At 42.9% G+C, this 25064-nt stretch overlaps 1 protein-coding gene across 1 annotated transcript; it reads left to right on the top strand.

The window, feature by feature from the left end:
* Nucleotides 1-3063: 3063 nt before the first annotated feature.
* On the top strand, nt 3064-7271 carry LOC124273977 (hydroxysteroid dehydrogenase-like protein 2). Its single transcript, XM_046709313.1, has 3 exons — nt 3064-3078; nt 4413-4802; nt 7152-7271. The coding sequence occupies exons 1-3, from the start codon at nt 3064-3066 to the stop codon at nt 7266-7268; spliced, it is 522 nt and encodes a 173-aa protein (XP_046565269.1). The 3' UTR covers nt 7269-7271.
* Nucleotides 7272-25064: the final 17793 nt, after the last annotated feature.

Below are 25064 nucleotides of genomic sequence, written 5' to 3'. Positions count from 1 at the left end.
ATTCTCAGGTAACATTCGGCCAAGTCTACGTAGCTGTTTATAGGGTTATTGATATCAAACCTTATGGTGCTGTCCAACTGCCCGAGGCCTGTAACGGGGCTATATTTGGTCCAGTGTGAATCCGTCATCGTGGAAACCATACCTGGTAATGAAAATAAATCCAGTTCGCTTTTACCGCATTGCGCGTGTTCCAGGTCCCTCGACATCGTGATGAATGTTATGATATCTCTACTAAAATACCAAACGCCTCTTAGACTTTCTCCTACGCTTCTTTCTGCTCGGGAGGGATCCAGCAGCCGGAATTCTCTCTTTTAGACGGCGTATTTTTTTACGAGGTGTCTGAGTACCCGTACTAACGAGTCTACGCTTATGGCTCGACGTCCCCGATGGAAATGATCCCAAAACACCCTTCATCGTGCTTTTAAGCGCCCTGCTACTACGTCGTTTTATACTTTCTGACGCTTTTGAACTACCCGTCACCACGTCGCCCACAACACCCGCAGCAGCCTTGGCTCCCTCCCTCAATAGTATTTTACCCGTTGACTTTAGCAGGGGCATCGCTATTCTACCTATAGCGCCTAAAATATTCCCGAGTCCAGCACCACCTTGACCATAATGCCTGCCCACGTACACCTGTATGTGATTCCCGTACATCCCTTACAGACGCCTTACGCGTTTATCCCTCGCTTTTAAAATGGAGTATCACCACCGACCGACCGCTAGCAAATGATACGGGTCGTCCGCGATCGTCTCTTATAAGAATAGTCACAGAACGTATCTCGTCAAATTTTAAAGACAGATATTGAATAGGGTTCTTTTCGCTCACGTATACTACATCTTTTAACGTTTTCCTTTTGACGGGTATCAATGTCAACAGAGGCGCCATTGTGTGACCAACTATCTGGTCGTCTATAATGTCGGCATAGACGTACATATTGTGGAAAAGTTGTTCTTTGGAGAAATTGGAACACGTATCGGCTACGGGAGTTGTTCTTGGGTCGAGTACGCATACACGGGTGTTGCCCCCCGCCTCGGGCACTACGGTTGTGAAACCCAGCATGGAAGCCAAGTAAGGAGACACGTCGAATCTAGGACCATGACCCCCTCGAAATCGCTTTCCACAAAGCCCGAGGCCATGTAGACTAAATCGTCTCGGGAGTACAAATATTTACTAGTCTCTTTAGGCGTTATCAATTCTATATCGATTTCCACACCACCCCCTGCATTACTATGTTTATGATATTCTTCACGCCAGGCTTGCAACCGCACGTTGATGGAGCTATTCATGGTATCTAAGAGTCTCGCGACCGTATAATTCCTTTGCGGCAGCATTATCTGCCCCAGAAATTTGGTTTCTAAGCCGAATTTATCCTTTCTCACCACGCCCTTCTTATACACTCTCTCACGGACGGGGACAGTCATGTACGCGCTGAAAGTGTTATGAGGAACGGGTAAATTGTGCCATGTCACGGGTATCTGCACAGTACTAACGCCAACCCTCCAATTATCCTTTCTGTTTACCTTCAGGGGGTATGGTAAATCTACGGTGTAAGTGTGCTGTACATTATCCGGTCGAGTTTCGGGACTGGCATCGCTTGGTAGGGTAATGTAAAAAATCTGTCACTTTCGTACCGTTATTCATAATGCGCGGTGCTGTTCTCCCATACGCTGACGTTCGGTGACAGACGAGGGTTGTTGCTGTTACGACTTCTTAAAAGGCCGGGAGGGGTATGAACTGAGCGCGTAGACAGCGATACTTTCAGTAATTCAAACAACGGTTCTTCAACCTTCTTTATATCCTCGGCTAGATCGGACGATGTGGTACCTTTCAGCGACAGGTAGCATACGATCAGCACGCATAGCAGGATGGTGTGTAGTGGTAGCTTCCTCATGCACGTCAACCCCTTTTTGAGGAAATCCCTACCATGTGACTTTCTGGTAGCCATTGGTCGAATTCTTTGCTCGGGTATCCCTTCCATCGAACTAGTATTTCTCTTTTACCAGTAGTCTTATTGACCCTTCTCTTTAACACTTTTTCTACTTCGTACGCCTCCGACTCCGACACGACTTGTAATCGCATGTGGTAGTTAGGACGTTATGGCCCGGAACACAGTCAGTCAGGTTACACAGCCTTCACCCATCTTATGAGAAGCATGAGGTAGTCAGGCCAATTTGTGGACGAAACACAATCAGTCAGGTTACACAGCCTTCAAATGGCCCGGACACAGCAATGAGGTAGTCAGGCCAATTTGTGGGCGGGACATAATCAGTCAAGGAACACAGCCTTCCCCCATCTTATGACAAGCATGGCAAGCATGTGGTAGTTAGGACGTTATGGCATCTTATGAATTTGGGGCGGGACATTACACAGCCTTCCCCATCTTATGACAAGCATGAGGTAGTCAGGCCAATTTGTGGGCGGGACATAATCAGTCAAGGAACACAGCCTACATCCATCTTATGACAAGCATGTGGTAGTTAGGACGTTATGGCCCGGAACACAGTCAGTCAGGTTACACAGCCTTCACCCATCTTATGAGAAGCATGAGGTAGTCAGGCCAATTTGTGGACGAAACACAATCAGTCAGGTTACACAGCCTTCCCCCATCTTATGACAAGCATGAGGTAGTCAGGCCAATTTGTGGGCGGGACATAATCAGTCAAGGAACACAGCCTTCACCCATCTTATGACAAGCATGAGGTAGTCAGGCCAATTTGTGGACGGGACATAATCAGTCAGGGCCTCCTTTCACAAAGCACTCAGGTGATCTTAAGTCACTAAGGTAACCTTAGTGCAATGTTAAAGAATGGGAGTTAAGGTTAACCTTAGTAAAGGTTGCTTCGTGAAAGGAGCCCCTGGTTTTCACAGTTTTCAGCCATCTTACGACAAGCATGAGGTAGTCAGGCCAATTTGTGGACGGGACATAATCAGTCAGGGAACACAGCCTTCACCCATCTTATGACAAGCATGAGATAGTCAGGCCAATTTGTGGGCGGGACATAATCAGTCAAGGAACACAGCCTACATCCATCTTATGGCAAGCATGTGGTAGTTAGGACGTTATGGCCCGGAACACAGTCAGTCAGGTTACACAGCCTTCCCCCATCGTATGACAAGCATGAGGTAGTCAGGCCAATTTGTGGACGGGACATAATCAGTCAAGGAACACAGCCTTCCCCCGTCTTATGACAAGCATGAGGTAGTCAGGCCAATTTGTGGACGGGACATAATCAGTCAAGGAAAACAGCCTTCACCCATCTTACGACAAGCATGAGGTAGTCAGGCCAATTTGTGGACGAAACACAATCAGTCAAGGAACACTGGCTTCACCCATCTTACGACAAGCATTTGGTAGTCAGGCCAATTTGTGGGCGGGACATAATCAGTCAAGGAACACAGCCTTCACCCATCTTATGGCAAGCATGAGGTAGTCAGGCCAATTTGTGGGCGGGACATAATCAGTCAAGGAACACAGCCTTCATCCATCTTATGGCAAGCATGAGGTAGTCAGGCCAATTTGTGGGCGGGACATAATCAGTCAAGGAACACAGCCTTCATCCATCTTATGGCAAGCATGAGGTAGTTAGGACGTTATGGCCCGGAACATAGTCAGTCGTGTCCGACATTAGCAGCAGATTAACATTAACCGTAGACAGTTGATGAAAAATAGCACACAGGTTATTGAGAACAAAAGGCCATGCATCAGGTTTATATACCACTCACGTGTACTTGAATATTTACAACAATCCAGTATGCAGTGAGTGAGAGAGTTAAGTTGTACGCCGCGTTTAGCAATATTCCAGCAATATCACGGCGGGGGACACCATAAATGTCCTTTACACGTTGTACCCATGTAGGGGAATCGAACCCGGGTCTTTGGCGTGACGAGCGAACGCTTTAACCACTAGGCTACTCCACCGCCTTACCTAACGTGCAAGTCATATACATGTAATAAATAAAGGTCATAGCTCAAGAGTCAGTTCTCTACCGTGCTGAATCAGAAGAGCATCTGGATGAATTAAATCAGGGGAAGTATGCCACTCGCATAAAGTTTTCAAAAAAACCAAACACTAAGTAGTATTCCTATTTTGTTCATGTGGCACAATTTGCTGTATCATGCCATTAGAGATGACAGAATCGGGAGTTAACCGAAGAGATATGCAAGGATCGGGAGGTGTTTACTTTCTCGTGCGTAGGACAGCTTGCTGTCTCATTTTTTGTGTCATTCCATTGTTGTTTTCATTTTACTTTTAGAGCCACGCATGCGCAAGTCGTCCCTGTACCGGTGGCCAAGTATGTGTACCTGTAATGATGTCAACATCAAACGTTTGTCTTCATCCTATACCTGCATCGGCAACGACAACTGCAACATCAGGACCATCTACAACGGTAACAACTGTGATGTCTTCAGAACAAACTAATTCCCCAAATCCATCAACTACAACCACGCCAGAAGAAACTACCGAAGATCCTACAACAACCACAACAGAAGCCACGACCCAAGATCCAACTACACCAGAAGAAACGACCGAAGATCCTACTACAACCACGCCAGAAGAAACGACCGAAGATCCTACAACAACCACAACAGAAGCCACGACCCAAGATCCAACCACACCGGCAGAAACGACCGAAGATCCTACTACAACCACGCCAGAAGCAACGACCCAAGTTCCAACCACACCGGAAGAAACTACCGAAGATCCTACTACCAGCACACCGGAAGCCACGACCCAAGATCCAACTACAACCACACCAGAGGCAACAACAACTACACCAGAAACAAGCACTACACCAGCACGTATGTTGTCCTCATGTGTAACAATATATACTACAACAAAGGCAGGGCAACATCCGAAAATCATATATTAACTTAAACGTGGTGAGGTCATTTATACCTTAAGGTAAGAAAACGTTTTGTGTCCGTAATGGGCACTTTAAACTACATGTTAGAACATGCAGTGAAGCAACAGATTCAACATTCGTTGAGTTTGAGTTAAATGAAACATTGTCAAAAACAGCGAAAAACAAGGGTTCTGAAACACACCAGCACCATGTTTGATTCACACGCCCAAACACAACAGACTAGTGCATGTGGAAGACAGACGTCCCATGCAGCTTTTGGCAACTAGGCACTGGCAGTTGTGAATCGGTCCCAAAGGGCTTGGGGCACAACATATCGGTCATCTGGCCTTGATGTTTTTCTGGGTCTTCCAGAACGAAGTCTCTCCTGTACTCTACCAGTGGCCTGGAACCTGTCCCTCAGTCTGTTAAGGACAGAGGTCTCGTCACGATATGGCTGAAATATTGCCGATGTGACGATAAATTTTAACTCACTCACTAAGAACAGAGGTAGACACCCGAAGACGGTGAGCAACTCTTCTTATGGATTCACCATCCTGCAACCATGCAATGGCCTTGCTTCTGTCGTGGGCGCGTAACGGTCTGCGCTGTGGCATGGTGAAGATGTTGTGAGGCTTCAATACTGTCTGTAGCTTCTGTTAAAGGAAACGTTGCCACGAGCTGCATGGGAAGTATGTCTTCCACGTGCACTAGGTCGCTGTGTTTGAGCGCTTGAATCAAACATGGTGCTGGTGTGTTTCAGCGCCCTTTTTTTCTTTGGCAATGTTTCATTCCACTCAAACTCAACGAATATTGAATCACTTGCTTCACTGCATGTTCTAACATGTCTTTTAAGGTGCCCATTAAGCCCACAATTTACTTAGAGTATAAATGACCTTACCACGTTTAAGTATGACTATGAAATTTTAAGGTGTTCCCATACTTTTTTGTTCGTAGTATATATCGACACCTGTTATATGTAAAACGTGAGTAAGTGAGTTACGTTTTACACCACTTTTAGCATTGCCAATATTCCACCAATATCACAGCGGGCGACACCCGAAATGGGCTTCACACATTGCACCCATGTGTGGAATCGAACCCGGGGTCTTCGGCTTCAACCACTAGGCTATCATAAAGCCCCATATGTACAACGACCGGAAAAAAACCCAACAACACTGGATGATATGTTCAAAGTCAAAATAAGAGTCCATTCAAGACCTCTTCACCATCAGACTAAAATATCAGTATATAAGACACAGCATATAATATCAGAATCACATATTTTTCCTACACGACTGCCAACATGTCAGATCATTGCAAAAGGTATGTTATGGAAGCCTAAATGGGGTTTAACTTCCCGTTAACAAAAATATCATGCCTGAAGCTCTATTCTATATAGTGAATACACAGAAACCGGAACCGGAAACCGGAATGCATTGTGGGTACCTTGTTAAAGTACTGTGGGTAGGATTGTTTAATACATTAAATGTACAATGTACATGCAGATTATTTTATTACTTATTATTCTAATACTATATCATAAATGGTCTTGCCCGTTTACTGGGGTAAGGTGGCATCAGAGAACATGGTAAAGAGAATATAAACAAACGATAGAGACATGTGTAAACCAAGCATGGTACAAGTACGTTATACAAATGTTTCAGTGAGTTGCCAAGATAAGATAGGAGGATACGTCCTTGTGGCATGAACTCATAAACAAGTTCTGTATAATTCTGTATAATTATGCTACCCACAGTTCTTCGTAATGAAATATCACGTTCCAACTTAGCATATGTATACATTATAATGACTCCAAGACTCCACGACGTGCTTTGTCCCGTTCTGGTGAACCCGTGAAGATCCCAGTTAGAATTGATCTTCAGTAACCCATGCTTGTCGTAAGAGGCGGCTATCGGGATCGGGTGGTCAGGCTCCCTGGCTTGGTTGACACATGTCATCGTATCCCAATTGCGTAGATCGATGCTCATGCTGTTGATCACTGGATTGTCTAGTCCAGCCTCGATATAGACCGCCGCCATATAGCTGGACTATTGCTGAGTGCGGCGTAAAACTAAGCTCACTCACTCACTCTCCCTTCTGGTGAGCGACTGGCAGGGTAACAAAAAGCAACATCCTTTAAGGTCTTTTGGTGCGACGCGTAATGGAACCAAGGACATTCCGCACTCCAGCCAGATGCCCTGACCACACCAACACGGAATTTGTTTGACATTGAAGAATGGGGGATATTGGTTACGGTCAACAATAAACATTCGTTTCGATTACGGCATGTGTGCTTGTGTTTCAGATGGCACTTGTCAGGTCGAGGCAGACTGTGATATATTTCAAGGAACAACGTGTTTTGGCGGTCTGTGCACATGCAGCATCGGATACGATCTCGACTTTGCAGAAAATGCCTGTGTAGATCTAACGGGTATGGTCATATTACATATTTACACATTCGTTCATATACGTGATCCAAGTACAATAAACCCTGACTTGCTAAAACGTTCATATATTTAATACCGTTAATGGATATCATAACTATTGTGTACAGTTATTTGTGACATTATTTACAGAAATATATATTTTGAGTTAAGCAACTTTTACAGATACGGAAACCGACAAATTGGTACTGAAACCTAAATCACTTCAAATTTAAACGCGCAATGTCACACATTTTCGACAATATTTTGGCCTATACATATTGGGACATATGCACTCACCTTAGCGTTCTACTGATGCAATGAATGACTTATTATCCCTTACGAATTGCCTGAAAACGATAATTGAAACTTCGAGGCGAACAGCTTCCAAACAGAAACATTTGTCATATATATATATATGTTACTGGAAATATGTATAATCAGTCAATATGTATATTTACTGAAAATTTCAGTAATTATGTCCAATGTCTGATTTACTCAGAAATTATGTATATTTAGTGAAATTTTCAGTAATTATACATAATTCCTGAAATTTAAGAAACAAAAATATATATATTTACTGAAATCATTGCCTTCGATAACAGCACGTGGAGCCGTAGAACCCATGTGAACAAAGGATCGCTACGCAAATTGAAATAGTGTTACACGTTTTATGATATACTCATGCCAATAATGGTTGTCACGCCCCTCCCCACCCCAACCCCCACACCTCACCCCCAACCCCCTCTCCAATTATTTTTTTTTAAGAGGGTGACAACCATCATTGGCATGAGTATATTTTCTAACAATGATGTTGAATTGGATGTGTAGATTCATCAAAAATAAACTAGTTAAGAAATATGTACATTATATTGAATGGACTGTGTGAGATGTGACGAATCGTAACATCTTTCTGGCTTGTGGCAGAGGTAATATGCTGGCTGGCCGCATGGAACTCTGGGTAGGAGAGTGGTTGTGCGTAGGATATTCGCAAAGAGCGCTCCAAGGGACATAACTCTATGAGGTTCGCTTGAAGTAATGTTCGACCGGTAGAATGCACGAGAGTCGATTTAATGCAACGTTGCATTAATTCATTCGGCCTTTTTCATTAAATATTGTAATCTAAATACGTAATTTTTGTGTGGAATAAAATATATACTGAAGAAGAATTTGTTTAATAAATAGTGAAATTTTTATAAGTAAATTCTTATCTTTGCATGTTAACAACTTATGATATTTGCTTTAAACAGATAGACAATTAAATTCTGGTATGTATTTGCTGCTTAAATTTGCATATGCATTACAAACAAGTACAAAATGTAATTCATCTTCAAAATCATTGCGATTACACATTTTACATATGTTGCTTAAGCCATTGTCATCTTGACATCTTACATTCATTAGGAGAGGCAATTGTTGAATACGTAATAAGCATAAATAACGGCGATCTTCCTTTAGATGTACATTCGAAATATATACTAGGCACATAAAGAAACTGTGCATACAAAAATTTAAAATCTAAATTTATCAAACCTGTGTAGACACATAAGGATTTAAAGTGACATGTATAAGATTAGTGACATGTATCCAACATACATGGACGTGCCACGTTCCGTGACGTCAGTGGGTTCGTCCTTGAGACGTGCAATACGTTGTTGCACGTGCATTCCGGGAAAGAGAAACAGAGCAAATGAATGCCACACAATACTGTCACTTTGGAAAACTCAACCCCTGCCCTTGCGATCGTTAAAAAAATGCAATGGTGAGACGCTACCAGAACACAAATGACGTCATCGATCGGCCACGTTCTGAACGTCCACGTGTAACAACGCCAAGACAGGACAGATGGATAAGGGTGACCCATCTGCGCCACAGGTTTCAGACTGCAGTGATGACTGCCCGAACCATCCCAGGACTTCACCGTATCCATCCCAACACAGTTCAACAACGTTTACGTCATCACGGGATCAGACCACGATGTCCCGCCATACGGCCTATCCTGACACAACGTCATCGACAAGCTCGCCGAATGTGGTACCAAAATCATGTCCGCAGACCCTTGTTTTGGTGGAGAAATGTTGTTTTTACAGATGAGTCCAGGTTTAACATTTCCCATTGTGATGGACGTCAACGTGCCTATAGGCGCGTGGGAGATCGTTATGCACAGGCCTGTGTCTTGGAGAGGAATCGCTTTGGTTGTGGTTCCGTGATGATTTGGGGTGGTAAAACAGCACGCCAAAGAACTGCTTTGGTGATTGTTCAGGGCAACTTAACTGGTGTGGGCTACAGGGATTAGATTCTTCGACCTGTGGCAGTTCCTTTTCTGCAACGTCATGGCCCTGGGTTAACCTTCCAACAGGAGAATGCCCGCCCTCATACGGCAAGGGTTGCTATGGATTTCTTGCAACACCACAACGTTGACTTACTGCCTTGGCCTGCAAATTCACCGGATCTCTCCCCGATAGAGCATGTTTGGGACGAGATGGATCGACGTCTACGCAGTCTTCCTCATCCGCCAGATAACGTCCTTGACCTTGCAACAGAACTTGAGAGAATCTGGCGTGACATCCCACAAGCCTTCCTTGCACGTTTGATAAGCTCTATGCGTCGTCGATGCACTGCTGTTCTCAATGCCGATGGTGGACATACCCGTTATTGAGCTTGTGACATGGTCGTTTGACCCCTGTCCCGCTTATGGACTCGTGACGTCATTGTGATTGACTTTTCAATTGAAATTCTCCCGACTTGTTATGGTCTCATGATCCCTCCATTAAAGTTTATATGTACCTTTGACTTTGTTATCGTACTTATCTACTGGGATAGTATTTTGACAATGCACAGTTTCTTTATGTGGCTAGTATAGTATTCAACATCCAGTAATGATCATGACTTTAATGATTTGTAATAAGATAAATGTGCTGATTCATTATTTTGCTAAGCATATTTTGCTTTGCAGAATCTACGAGTCTTTGTTTAAATAAAGATGCAAATTCATTTACACTACCAACTTCTTGGCTTCTTGGCTTACCCACACAAAACCAAATCCATACGTGTTTAACAATATTCTTATATAAGATTCCCAAGTAATTCTGCTACAATCATCAAGCTTTTTCAAAAGAAATCGTAACATCTTTCTGGCCTTTGGCAGAGGTAATATGCTGGCTGACCGCATGGAACTCTGGGTAGGAGAGTGGTTGTGCGTAGGATATTCGTAAGAGCGCTCCAAGGGACATAACTCTATGAGGTTCGCTTGAAGTAATGTTCGACCGGTAGAATGCACGAGAGTCGATTTAATGCAACGTTGCATTAATTCATTCGGCCTTTTTCATTAAATATTGTAATCTAAATACGTAAATATTTGTGGAATAAATTATATGGCAGCTTCCCTGGGGGTTGATAGTTAGTATTATTGAAAGAAATGAATTATCTATATACTACCCATCAAAAGTTTAGGCTCAATAGTGTAAATGTAGCCACTTACGTCAGTCAACTGTTCTAAACTAGATATTGCCAAATATGTCATACTGTTTAAAGGTAGTACTTGCACATGAAGTGATGTATTGTAAAACAAATTTGTAACGTTGAAAATATTATTATCCTAAGTTCAATAATAAACTCAGTCAAAATTGGCGAATTCTTGACAAAGCTTTACACCAAAACGCAGCTGTTCACATCCACGATATTTGCACATGCTATTCAGGAATTTGATGCATGATCCTCGTGCAATTCATCTGCATACGGTTTGCAGTTGGTTCCCCCAATTTAGTGGAGAAATTCATCTTCGATGTAACCATATATATACATAACATACAATAAGTGCTTTAAGTGAGTCTAAACTTTTGATGGGTAGTATGTTTTTAGAGAAGTGTAGTGTGATATAGTGCCTTTAAGTGTAGTTTATGTGTTACCCTTTTGAGCACATGAAATGACACCTAATTTAGTAATTGTGCATTTTATAGTCGCTTTGAACGATAATTAAGCTATATCACTGTGGATTGGGAGTTTAAAAGAATGCAGATATAGGTCCATTATGTTTAAACCAACGAACATGGGTATGATGCTGACTGATCACAGTCAGGGTGAACCCGTGAAGATCCGTGTTGGAATTGATCTTCAGTAACCCATGCTTGTCGTAAGGGGCGACTAACGGGATCGAGTAGTCAGACTCGCTGACTTGGTTGACACATGTCATCCTTTCCCTTTTGTGTAGATCGATGTTCATGATGTTGATCACTGGATTGTCTGGTCCAGACTCGATTATTTACAGACCGCCGCCATATGGCTGGAATATTGCTGAGTGCGGCGTAAAACAACAAACCAACAAAATCAGGTCCTCTCTTGGATTTGAATTTATATTTGTGGTGTTCCTGTACGCTTGATAGACGAATCGCGAACTGAGTCGCCCTATATTCAGTGGGCCGCGATGCCGCTGAAACTACGTGTTAGCGAATGATAGTCCATGCATGTGTCCCTTCCAACTTATTACTTATAAAACACTCACACCATATGTCTCTACTGTTTCAACTATAAGCTGTTTCCTATCATTGCAGAATGTCTGTCATTCGGAGACAACTTCACTCTATACGCACGCCACGCAATTTTCCTATATGATGAGCAGCATCGAACTCCTTACACGGTGCCAGAATGTTTGGAGTTGTGTCTGCAGAGTACTACCTACACGTGTAAATCCTTTGAGATGTATAACGGCGGCTGCTACACACAAAAGGTGACCTGGTTCGATGTCCCTGGCCAGGTCCGAATTTCCGATACTTCCGCAGACCATTACCAACGCAGATGTTACTGGTGAGGGCACACTAACCAGTGACAGCAATATGTCAGAAACTCACGATCGCATAATACTACCCACTACCACACTGGTAGTCTAAATTTGCTGTCTGAAACTGCAGGTTCTTGTTATTTCCATAATGTGTTTTTAATTCCGATTTTTTCTCGTTATGTCAATTATATGTTCGTAATGTTGATCATTTTCTGGTTATTTCAAATAAATTTCATTAAGTTTAAATTTCGTTCAATCGAATCAATGAGAACAAATTCAAAATTCAAGAATGTTTCTTGAATGAACTTGAATTAACAATGAAAAATAATAAATAAATAAATAAATAAATAAATAAATAAATATATAACAAGGAAAGCTTGAAATGTCGAAACAAAATTAACATAACAAAAAGATTCGGTTTAAAAATGGAATTTATGTTGTCAAAGAGGCACGATTAGGCTTTCGTACTAACGGTCATATATTACAGTGAAATCGTCTTCAATGTAGATATCAGTTACCGTAGAAAGAATTTGTGAGTTAATCTGAAGTATCTTTGTGATAACCTGGCTTGAATAAATAATACATACAAAATGTTAAAACATGTCTCAACGATGGGTAGAGTAACATGGGAACTAACGGTATTTCTGTTACATGATGTCTACCATGTCTCCAGCTACTGGCGACTATTGTTCAACGCCGCACTCAGCAATATTCCAGCTATATGACGGCGGTCAGTAAATAATCGAGTCTGGACCAGACAATCCAGTGATCAACAGCATGAGCATCGATCTATGCAGTTGGGATACGATGACATGTGCGATTAAAACTGTGTTAGGAATAAAGAATACTTTAAATGTTTGACCATATTTAACCTCTCCACAGGACAGTTTTTTCAATGTCAATAGAACTGAACATTGCCTATTACCTTTGGCTCAATACTCCGTAAATTCTGAAGTGTTAACAAGCTTATAAAATCCTAAGAAAGCACATTCAAACACCGAATTTTGATATGTTGAACGCAGGATGAACCTGTGTAAGTTAGTCATTATTTTGCTGTCTTGTCAAACCTTGGTTGACTCGAAGTACTTACGCACTTCCCTCACCTTCAATGCAGCAGTGTATGATGGACTAGGAATAGCTCTTATATAAATATTGGAGGAATAGTTCTTGATAATAATTGACTGTTTCTTGATGGATGCAAGTCTTGTACAACCACTGCCAATAAAAATGTGTTTCAGTATATACATGTAAGCTTTTTTAAGTGATTTAAAGCTTTTGTAAACATGTCAAGTTGTGATGTATTCAAGTCAACATTATATCTTCTTTGAGTGGCATTGTTTAGAAGTTGGAGAGTAATATACAGACAAACTTTATGGATAAACAACTTCTTTCTCGGTTGATTGTTTATCTATAAAGTTTGTCTGTTTAAATTCGACTTTTACGATTATATTTTTGGGCTTTCAATTATTTTTGTTGTATTTCAAGATTATTAAAACACGAAATTTCAAATGTTTCTTGTTGCTTTGATAATTTTCTCGTTTTAATTTCCTTGAAATCTCGATTATCAAGAAGCTTGAACTTACGAATGATAATTAGAAACTGTTATTGTCTTGCATCGACGTTCTGTATTTACAGCCATCTGCTAAAATCCGATAACTTAACTCAGTAAATGGTCGTAATGTAAAAAAGCGCTCATAAAATAAGCCCTTTAGACCTTACCTTAAGTATCATTATCCGTGAACCACGACGCAGGCCTGAGTATACCACTGAAATAGAAGTATTAACACAGGATTAACAAAACCGTACAATTCGATAGAATGTATGTTTACTTTGCAATTGTACCCTACAGGCTGACGGATTTCAGCTATAGAAAGAAGATATTGTAAAGACTTAACCACTTCATTCTTCCAATACGATAAGACGTTTCGGTACAGTTTCACTCCTGCTTGACAACGGTATAACAATCTCTACCCAAATGCAGCATCACAACAGGAAGCAGTCAGCCTTAGAAGTGTCTTGCCTTTATTGCATACGTTTTACTGCTAATTGACAGACACGAAACAGAAGAGGACGTGTTTGTTTTGAATGCTGAGTTGAAGAATACTCCAATAGTACACAATGGTACATGTTAACGTATTATACGTATGGTTGATTGGCAGTGGTGTACAGGAAGTGTGAGTGGCTTTGGGTAGAAACGCATGTGCAGTCACTAGGGGAGTAGCCATGTGTCGGCCAGGCATGGTTGCTGTGTCTACTCGGGTAACTTCGCCTTGGTGATATATTGCCATGAGGGCTCAATTAACACCACCTTGCCCACCCAACTCCACCTTCCGTACCTAACACCACCTTCCCTACCTAACACCACCTTCCCTACCTAACACCACCTTCCCTACCTTCCCTAACACCACCTTCCCTACCACCACCTTCCCTACCTAACACCACCTTCCCTACCTAACACCACCTTCCCTACCTAGCACCACCTTCCCTACCTACCACCACCACCACCTTCCCTACCACCACCTTCCCTACCCCCTACCCACCACCTTCCTAGCTACCTACCACCTTCCCTACCACCACCACCTTCCCCTACCTAGCACCACCTTCCTTACCTAGCACCACCTTCCCTACCTACCACCCACCTTCCCTACCTAACACCACCTTCCCTTCCTAACACCACCTTCCCACCTTCCCTACCCTAGCACCACCTTCCTACCCAACACCACCTTCCTTCCCTACCTAACACAACCTTCCCTAACATCAATACCTTCCTTTTCCTAACACCACCTTCCTTCCTACCTAGCACCACCTTCCTCCTCCCAGCACCACCTTCCCTCTATCCAACACCACCTACCTAACCCACCTAACACCACCTTCCCTACCTAACACCACCACCTTCCCTACCTAACACCACCTTCCCTACCTAGCACCACCTTCCCTACCTAGCACCACCTTCCCTACCTAACACCACCTTCCCTACCTAGCACCACCTTCCCTTCCTAACACCACCTTCCCTAACACCACCTTCCTAAAAACACCACCTTCCCTTTACCTAGCACCACCTCCTACCTAGCACTACCTCCCTACTTTACCACCTCCCTACCTAACACCACCCTCCCTACCTAACACCACCTTCCCTAACACCACCTTCCCTACCTAACACCACCCTCCCTGCCTAACACCACCTTCCCTACCTAACACCACCTTCCCTACCTAACACCATGACCGCTATATATTTTAATGATGTCAATTAGAGATGCGACATATGCTACACAATGTATACTAGCGGAATAAAGTAACTGTGCATTATTTGATGTTATGCCATATTTTAATGCAAAAAGATAATAACATGATTTGTGGTGTTTTCCTTAATCACTGTTTGACTGTTGACAGGATAAGATCAAAAGGTTAGAGGATAATCAATCGTTCTTCAATTTTCAATATTAGGTTTGTGCACTTCAGGTGTCAAATAGCATACAAACAGTAAGTTCATTGTGCACAAAGTATACGCGATACGTGACATCAAATTCCGTGCAAAGTGCTTTGCTACATGTTTATTTAGGGTTACTTTTATAACTTTTCAAATAACTTTTATTTTATGCAAGTTTATGTTATGCACACTTTCTTCCGTTGGTATAAAAAACATGACATATTTTATTCATCGACACTACGGCATACCGCCTGTCTCAAACTGCATATTACTCTTAATGTTCGAGTTAAAGGAGTTTAACCGTGTCTTCTTCGATCCCATTAGATGGTGACTGACTGTGGTGGGTACAGTATGGGGGCTGGGGGCTGTGGTGGGTACATCATGGGGACTGTGGTGGGTACAGCATGGGGGCTGTCATGGGTACAGTATGGGGACTGTGGTGGGTACAGGCATAGGGGACTGTGGTGGGTACAGCATGGGGGCTGTCATGGGTATGGGAGACAGTATGGGAGACTGTGGTGGGTACAGCATGGGGACTGTGGTGGGTACAGCATGGGGACTGTGGTGGGTACAGCATGGGGACTGTGGTGGGTACAGCATGGGGGACTGTGGTGGGTACAGCATGGGGGACTGTGGTGGGTACAGCATGGGGACTGTGGTGGGTACAGCATGGGGACTGTGGTGGAGTACAGCATGGGGACTGTGGTGGGTACAGTATGGGGACTGTGGTGGGTACAGCATGGGGACTGTGTTGGGTACAGCATGGGGACTCTGGTGGGTACAGCATGGGGACTGTGGTGGGTACAGCATGGGGACTCTGGTGGGTACAGCATGGGGTACTGTGGTGGGTACAACATGGGGACTGTGGTGGGCTACAGCATGGGGGTACCGTGGTGGGTGCAGCATGGGGACTGTGGTGGGTACAACATGGGGACTCTGGTGGGTACATTATGGGGAACTGTGGTGGGTACAGCATGGGGGACTGTGGTGGGTACAGCATGGGGGACTGTGGTGGGTACAGCATGGGGGACTGTGGTTGGTACAGCATGGGGACTGTGGTAGATACAGCATTTGGGACCGTGGTGGGTACAGCATGGGGACTGTGGTGGGTACAGCATGGGGACTGTGGTGGATACAACATGGGGCACATTGTCTAACAGTTATTCTGTTTCTGAAGACAACAATCAACAGAAGCTGCAACCGGTCCAGTCAGTATGACGGGCTTGTGAGGAAAGCCACACTGATTCGGGTTTGCAACGTTTGGAACATAAAGGGCTTCTCGTTTAATGAATAGGACGAGGATAGGACACAGAAATGACACATGGAAAGATGGGAGACGTAACGATCACAATTATTGGGAAGGAGGAGTTGCGTTTTCCAATGAAACCATGGCACAGGCCAGTTTGAAATGGTTTATTTTTTATAAATTATAATCTTACATATACCTGTAAGTTCGCCTAAGTTTTTCTCTTACACAGTGTCATTGACATGACAACATGACAACATATCAAAACAGCCATTTTGCCAGGTAATATACACGTCATAACTCGTACTTTTTAGCGTTGGTAAATACTATCAGTTTAACGCATGGAGCAGGTTCAATCTGATGTCATACACAACAACAAACTAACGTGAGTGTACTCAAGTGGGAACCACCCCACTTACCACAAACAGCGATGCCCACGTTCACTCTTGAAGCCAAATTGTTGTTTTCCCGTCCCACCATCCACCCGCATTGGCCATTAGCTCGTAAGGGCAGTTATATGGTTTTAGTTTCACGGTCACTGATTCATACAGGCTATAGATTTGGAGGAGCTGTAAACGATCAATGGACATTGTGTCGGACTATTAACGCCACACTCAGCAATACGATGGGCGAAATATGGAAAACGCATCTGGGGAATCGAACCCGAGTCTTCGACGTGACGAGCGAACGCTTTAACCACTAGGCTACCCCACCGCCCTTTTACTGGAAAAGCTACCTGTGTTCCGTATTATTTATTACATGTAATTACATATGTGTTACATATTACATATTTGTTCTAAATATTATAGCTATGTTGTTGTCCAGTCTCTTATAGTATGAGCAAGTGTTACAGTCCTATGCTAATGATGTTCATCACTGGATTGTCTGGTGCAGACTCGATTATTTACAGACAGCCGCTGGATAGATGTAATATTGCTCTAAGAGTGCGGCGTAAAACAACAAAGCAACCATATTCTGGTCTGCCAAAATGCTTCTATTTATAGACTGGCTGGCTGAACCTCGCACACAGCTTCACCTCACAGTCGGCTGGTAGTGTCATGGTCTCAAGGCTTCAAATACGCACGTGCAAATCATGCTTGTCTATTTGAGAGACATCAATTGTCACAAACACCAGCGATCAGCTGCAGTCATGGTCAAGTCGTTGTGTTAGTGTGTACACAGGACCAGGCGGGCGAGATGCTGAACACGTTCTATACCAAAATCTTTATATTAAGAATACCAAATAAGCAGAAAATACTGTAAATTACGTTATACCCACCATCTTTATCTATATACTTTTATCGGAGCCGGTGATTATTACCGTGATGTATGACGTTCCTCCCAGACGCTTTATGGCCTTTCTATAGCTCACTTACCTGTGGGGGCTGTAGCCTGGTGGTTAAAGCGTTCGCTCGTCAAGCTGAAGACATAGGTTCGAATCCCTACATGGGAAGAATGTGAAGCTCATTTATGATTTTTCCCCGCCGTGATATTGCTGGAATATTGCAAAAGCAGCGTAAAACTAGACTCACTCAATCACAAACCTGTGTATGATTACAGCGATTATGTAGACATGGTTTATGATAATGATCAGATGTATGTATATTAAAACAGGACCCTTTCTCGTGTTTCACTGGTTTATCTGAGACACAACATGCTCTAGATAAAGCCTTTTGTAAACTGTACAGCTTAATGTATTCATAGCTTTGCAGTGATCATGCCGTGTCAGGAAAGTAGCAACGCCTTATTTCAAAACCATTATTATTACTCAATTTAAAATTCAAGTAACATAAACAAAAGCTGGCAGATATGTATTTTGAAAATAACTCAAAGTAAATTGAAAAAATGGTAAAAAATCGACTCACTGTTTGTCCGGGCTTCTGAGCATCTCGATAACTACAAAAAAGACAGAGTTTTACTTGGGTTCCGATAGAAAAGAAGTTGCTTGTCAAGCGTGAATGTCCCTTCTCGCGAGTTTACCCGGCTGCCCGACTGTCATGTTTACAGATGTGGGCGTGTACAGTGTCACCTCAGTTGTGCGGTCACCTGCTGTATATACACAAAGATCAATGCGTGTTAAACAGGACATATGATAATCCGGACGATTGCACTGCATTGAATCAATCCGGATTAACGGGTTTTAACCTATAAATGCTGGCTAACAACAGGTGCTTGAATAATATTTCTGGAGGTGTCAAAACAGCTTGTGATAGGGGGTACATGGTATCTTGCGTGGGGTTTCAATCTGTTGATTGCGGCCTCAGCATAGCGAAAACTCATGGATATACATCTGGTGTGTTTTATGTACATCTTTTATATTACATGAAAATAAGCGAATTTTAAAATACCACTACATATGACCCGTCAATCAAAGGTGTTCATCACCATGGAAACGATACCTTTGTCATTACCCAGACCAGGTAAAATACATGTTTCTACTGGAGGGGAGAGGATATTTACATCTGTGTACACAGTCACCTCCATTGGTCAGGCTCAGTAAGGATGGCAGAGCTCGGAGGAAGAACATTCACATATATGCTCATCTATTTAGTGAATAAATTCTGTGATATTGGTTTCCTTTCTGTTTAGTGCATTTACAGTCGGTGGGGGTCGGTTTTTGTTAGCACACAAACAATTGTCTATTGTTTTTAAACCCTGAAGACATTTTCTTCCAGTTCCTTACTACATTTACTTAATACTAACTTAAGTGGGGGGTCTTCACTTCATAAACTGTGCAACCTTTACAGTAAGGAGGAATTTCATGGTCATGTAAATCACATTTGATTTGAGAAGCTATTTATTATTTTATATATCCCAGCATGTTTGCACTTGTTTTAAATTCAGAGTAGGTTTTCAAGTCATGTTCAAAAGTTTTCTTTTGATATGTGGATAGCCCTAAAGAGGGCCATGGCTCTGAAAAGGGCCGCTGTGGGAACTTGTCAGGAGTCTCTGATGAAAGCTTCGAGTCCGCGCCGGTAGTCACTATAATTCCATGTCAGCTCGGCACCAGCACTGACGTCCGTGATTGTGTACATCATGAACTTCCAGCACTGTGTTCCCGTACCCCCACCTTATCCCACCTAATCTTACAATTTGGAGATTCCCACCTATGGTTCATGCTACCCCCAAATTTTGATCAGGGTGAATAACATCACCCTGAGAATTTCGATGGCCGTCCAAAACCAAATCCTCCTCACCATGAGCCCCAACCATATAAATAAACCGAAAAGTCAAATTTTGTCTGTCATACTCCCGCAACCTGTCTTCTACCTCCCCTGGGTATGAGCTGGCCAATGTACTCACACACATCCTCCTCCCTTTCTATAATCCCGAGTCGCAAAACCCCCTTTCCCAATTTGTGAGTCGACAGGTGCGATAACAGGGCCAGAATCTGTAACCCTCCTGCACTGACCTACGAGTATTATAACCCTCAACGAATACCCCAAAGGTTCCGCCAAAACATTCCGTTCCCTTCCCCCCGAATTTCGACCTAACCTTACCCGAGAGATACGGTACCCACGGCGTGGTCCTCCGACGTAGGCGAAGCCGGCGTTGATGGCAACCACCTTGAACTGGCTGGTGAAGGCTTGGAATCTGGCGGCGAGCTTCTGCAGGCTCTTGTCGGTCGTCCAGGCGTTGACCTTAGCCACGTACTCTTGGTAGAGATCCTTTGAAGTAACGAGGTTGCCTTGGTCGATGGCGTACAGTCCGGCAAACCTGGACAGGAATGGGCAGAAGCAGACGGTTTCTTTGGGCTTGACCGAGAGACCCCGACGAAGTTCCCTTGAGTTTGGCATTTTCACAGATTTCGATGTTCACACAATGAAGTGAAAGAGCAGAACGACTCTCAGTCCCGCCGTCTGAGTCTTATATAGTCGCGCCAAAGGTAGAATGACTGACAGCAATATCTACCACCTAAACATGATGTGGAGTTTTCTGATTGGCTGAAACAGTGATGACAATCTGAGGCGATTCAGCGCCGTGTTCGTGATTCCAGAAACAATGGTTCTAGAAATGCAAGAAAATTCTTGTTTTCTTCTGATAGTGAACTAACTAAGATTTAATCTCACTCACTATGAATTAAACTGAATGAAGAGCATGGCCTGCAGTAAGATTATCCCCATCTATAAACCTACATATTCCATATCAAAAGACACAAAAGTTATCAATAACTGACACATAATAATAATCATAGGGGGTTATACCGATTTGCAGATTAACCAGCCTTCTAACTGCTGTTTTAAGAGTTCGGTAAATGGAAACAATATGTTCTCCCCAATTCCAAATGTTGTGCAGCTCTAATAGCGAACGAGAAACGACCAAATATTTCACCATAACCTGAGATGAAGAAAACAGAGATTACTGAATAGAATTCAAGTTGTCATGGTAATTTTGATGAAATTTGTTACCAGTGGAAGGCTAAGGAGGTCTTTCAATTCTACGACCCAGTTAAACATCATTACAGAGACTCCACAATATGGTCAAAACGTTTATCACAGGTCTTCCCTTCCTGAATGATGCATAGCTTGTTAGAGAGTGCCGTCTTACACTACAATACAGGCTATATATTTAAACATACAGGTAGATATAGGTATGAAGGAAAAACAAGTTCTATGAATAGTCAACTTCATTGTAATCAGTGCGACGTTTCGGTGTAGGTACTTACACCGTTATCAAGCAAGTGATACAAAGAGTTGTAACATGGAGAATATATACATCGCTGCATAGTGTGTATATACAATTGACAAGTTTGATATACATTGGATTACTAATTAGTGATTTGAGCAGAGTAGGTTGATGTACAGAGTGATAGTGATTAAAACAATATGCAGAATGAGTTTATACAATAGATGAGTGGATGTTGTCCCAAAGGATGGCATGGTGAGGGTTGGCTTGGGTGTGGTCGGCGAAGACCCGGGTTCGATTCCAAACATGGGTACAATGTGTGAAGCCCCTTACGGGTGTCCCCCGTCGTGGAATATTGATAAACTCACTCACTCACTCACTCACTCACTCACTCACTCATCAAACGCATAGCTTGCTAAGGGACAATAATCTCACCAGGAAGCCACAAGGGTACAGCACACTTGAGTGAGTGAGTGAGTTTAGTTTTACTTGGCACTCAGCAATATTCCAGCTGTATGGCGGCGGCCAGCACACTTGAAGTTTAGGACCACCATCACAAAACACACCAGTAAAAGTATTAAATTTTCGAAGTTTTACACGCGTGCAATGTTGTTGTGTTTGTATTTCAGATCGTGTATATAAACGAAGGCGAGTCTGTTCACATTACATATACAGGACAGACTTGTTATTTACTGATTACAAACAAAACATACAAAAGTTGAATTTGACTGCTGTAAATCTAGCAGATTTGAAATCACCTCCCCACATTGCATAACATCCAGTCTCTCAAATGAACATATCTTACAGAACAGTTCATATTTAATCCTCATAAAATCTAATAATTATAAGAGTCCATGCAGAGACTTCTTTCCTGAATTCTAGATGATGACTTGCGTGAAAACGGTGCTAGAACCTACATAGAAACGTTGCTCTCATTGTAATAAAGAAGTTGTTCACTCATATAGTGTTACCGTTCCTTGCTGTTCCATCTTAAAGAAGTTAAAAGCAGTGGTCGATAGTGTGAGTGAGTGGAATGCGAGTGGTGCAATCTTTACTGTAGGCAAGCGGTATCAGAAAATGACACAGCAAATAACAGTGTGGAGTGAGTGAGTGTGTGAAAATAACAGTGGTGTGAGTGTGAAAGAATGGATGAGTTATTGAAAGACTCCAGTGAATGTTATTTTCACCGAAGTCATATGTTGCTCAGCAATTTTATCGGGTACAGGCAAACACGTATTTAAGTGAGTGAGTGGGGTAGTCATCCCACCGTAATCGGCAATGTACATTAAACCAGTGGTCGATAGTGTGAGTGAGCCAGTCTTCTTGGAACTGCAATTTTCAAAACTTACCACCACATATTCTAGACTTGCCTGGTCTGTATTGGGCATAGTTGTTTCTGATTTTTGTATACTTGAAACTGTGGTATTGTATACTGACTACACTAGACTTGCATAGGCTGCAATGGGTATTTTCGTTCCAAGGTCTGTATACATGCCTAAATCTGTGTTATTGTATTCTCACACAAAATATTGCAGACATGCTGAATTGGGTATATTTGTTTCAAGGTCTGTATGCCTGAAACTGTGATAACGTACATGTCATAAAGTCTAGACTTGCATGGGCTCCAAAGGGTATATTTGTTTCAAGGTCTGTATGCCTGAACCTGTCGCAAATGTACTCGCCACATAGTCTAGATTTGCATGGGCTCTAAAAGGGATATCTGTTTCAAGGTCTGTATGCCTGAACCTGTGGTAAATGTAATTCGCCATATAATCTAGACTTGCATGGGCTCCAAAGGGTATATTTGTTTCAAGGTCTGTATGCCTGAACCTGTGGTAATGTACTCGCCATATAGTCTAGTCTTGCATGGGCTCTAAAGGGTATATTTGTTTCAAGGTCTGTATGCCTGAACCTGTGGTAATGTACTCGCCATATAATCTAGACTTGCATGGGCTCTAAAGGGTATATTTGTTTCAAGGTCTGTATGCCTGAACCTGTGGTAATGTACTCGCCATATAATCTAGACTTGCATGGGCTCTAAAGGGTATATTTGTTTCAAGGTCTGTATGCCCGAAACTGTGGTAATGTACTCGCCATATAATCTAGACTTGCATGGGCTCCAAAAGGTATATTTGTTTCAAGGTCTGTATGCCTGAACCTGTGGTAATGTTCTCGCCATATAGTCTAGACTTGCATGGGCTCTAAAGGGTATATTTGTTTCAAGATATGTATGCCTGAACCTGTGGTAATGTACCCGCCATATAGTCTAGACTTGCATGGGCTTTAAAGGGTATATTTGTTTCAAGGTCTGTATGCCTGAACCTGTGGTATTGTTTACTCATCACATATTGTAGACTTGCATGGGCTTTATTGGGTATACATGTATTTGTTTAAGAGACTGTTTCACAGTCTACTCCCACCTTCGTCTTCAAATTACCCTCCCCGTCACCTTCAATGTCGGCACAGTTTTCTTTGATCGCAGAAAATGAAGGAATGCGGGCGACACAAGGGAAAGGTGAAACACGGGCTTTTCATTCTTTGTGTGGTGTCATCCGACCAGATACTCGGCCCGTTTGGGCGATGTAGTCATACGGACGTGAACCAACCACGTGGCGTCATGATTTTGAGTGAGTGAGTGAGTGAGTGTTGTATCTACTGGAGGTGCTGTGTAACACAATCTGGTGCACACCAACCAGTGATTGATATTGTGAGTGAGTGAGTGTTGCATCTACTGGCGGTGCTGTGTAATACAATTTTATGCACACCAACCAGTGGTTGATATTGTGAGTGAGTGAGTGAATGAGTGAGTGTTGTATCTACAGGAGGTGCTGTGTAACACAATCTGGTGCACATCAACAAGTGGTTGATATTGTGAGTGAGTGAGTGTTGCATCTACTGGCGGTGCTGTGTAATACAATTTTATGCACACCAACCAGTTGTTGATAGTCTGATTGAGTGAGTGAGTGAGTGTTGTAACTACTGGCGGTGCTGTGTAATCCAATCTCGTGCACACCAACCAGTGGTTGATATTGTGAGTGATTGAGTGTTGTATCTACTGGAGGTGCTGTGTAATACAATCTCGTACACACCAACCAGTGGTTGATATTGTGAGTGAGTGAGTGTTGCATCTACTGGAGGTGCTGTGTAACACAATCTGGTGAGACGTACACCAGGTAGTGGTTGATATTGTGAGGAGTGAGTGTTGCATCTACGCGCGGTGCTGTGTAATGCAATTTTATGTACACCAACCAGTGGTTGATAGTCTGAGTGAGTGAGTGAGTGAGTGTTGTAACTACTGGCGGTGCTGTGTAATTCAATCTCGTGCACACCAACCAGTGGTTGATATGTGAGTGAGTGAGTGAATGAGTGAGTGTTGTATCTACTGGAGGTGCTGTGTAATGCAATCTGTTCTACACCAGGTAGTGGTTGATATTGTGAGTGAGTGAGTGTTGCATCTACTGGCGGTGCTGTGTAGCACTATCTGGTGCACTCCAAGCAGTGGTTGATATAATGAGTGAGTGAGTGATGGAGTTGTACATCTACTTGTGGAGCTGTGTCAAACAATCTGGTGCACTCCAACCAGTGGTTGATAGTGTGAGTGAGTGAGTGTTGTATCTACTGCTGGTGCTGTGTAACACAATCTTGTGCACACCAACCAGTGGTTGATAGTGTGAGTGAGTGAGGGTTGTATCTACTGGAGGTGCTGTGTTACACAATCT

The sequence above is a fragment of the Haliotis rubra genome, unplaced genomic scaffold (assembly GCF_003918875.1).
Source record: "Haliotis rubra isolate DU_JTF1 unplaced genomic scaffold, ASM391887v1 Scf1863, whole genome shotgun sequence".
NCBI classification, from domain to species: domain Eukaryota; kingdom Metazoa; phylum Mollusca; class Gastropoda; order Lepetellida; family Haliotidae; genus Haliotis; species Haliotis rubra.
Note: the sequence above shows the minus strand (reverse complement) of the source record. Positions and strands in the feature narration are given on the sequence as shown.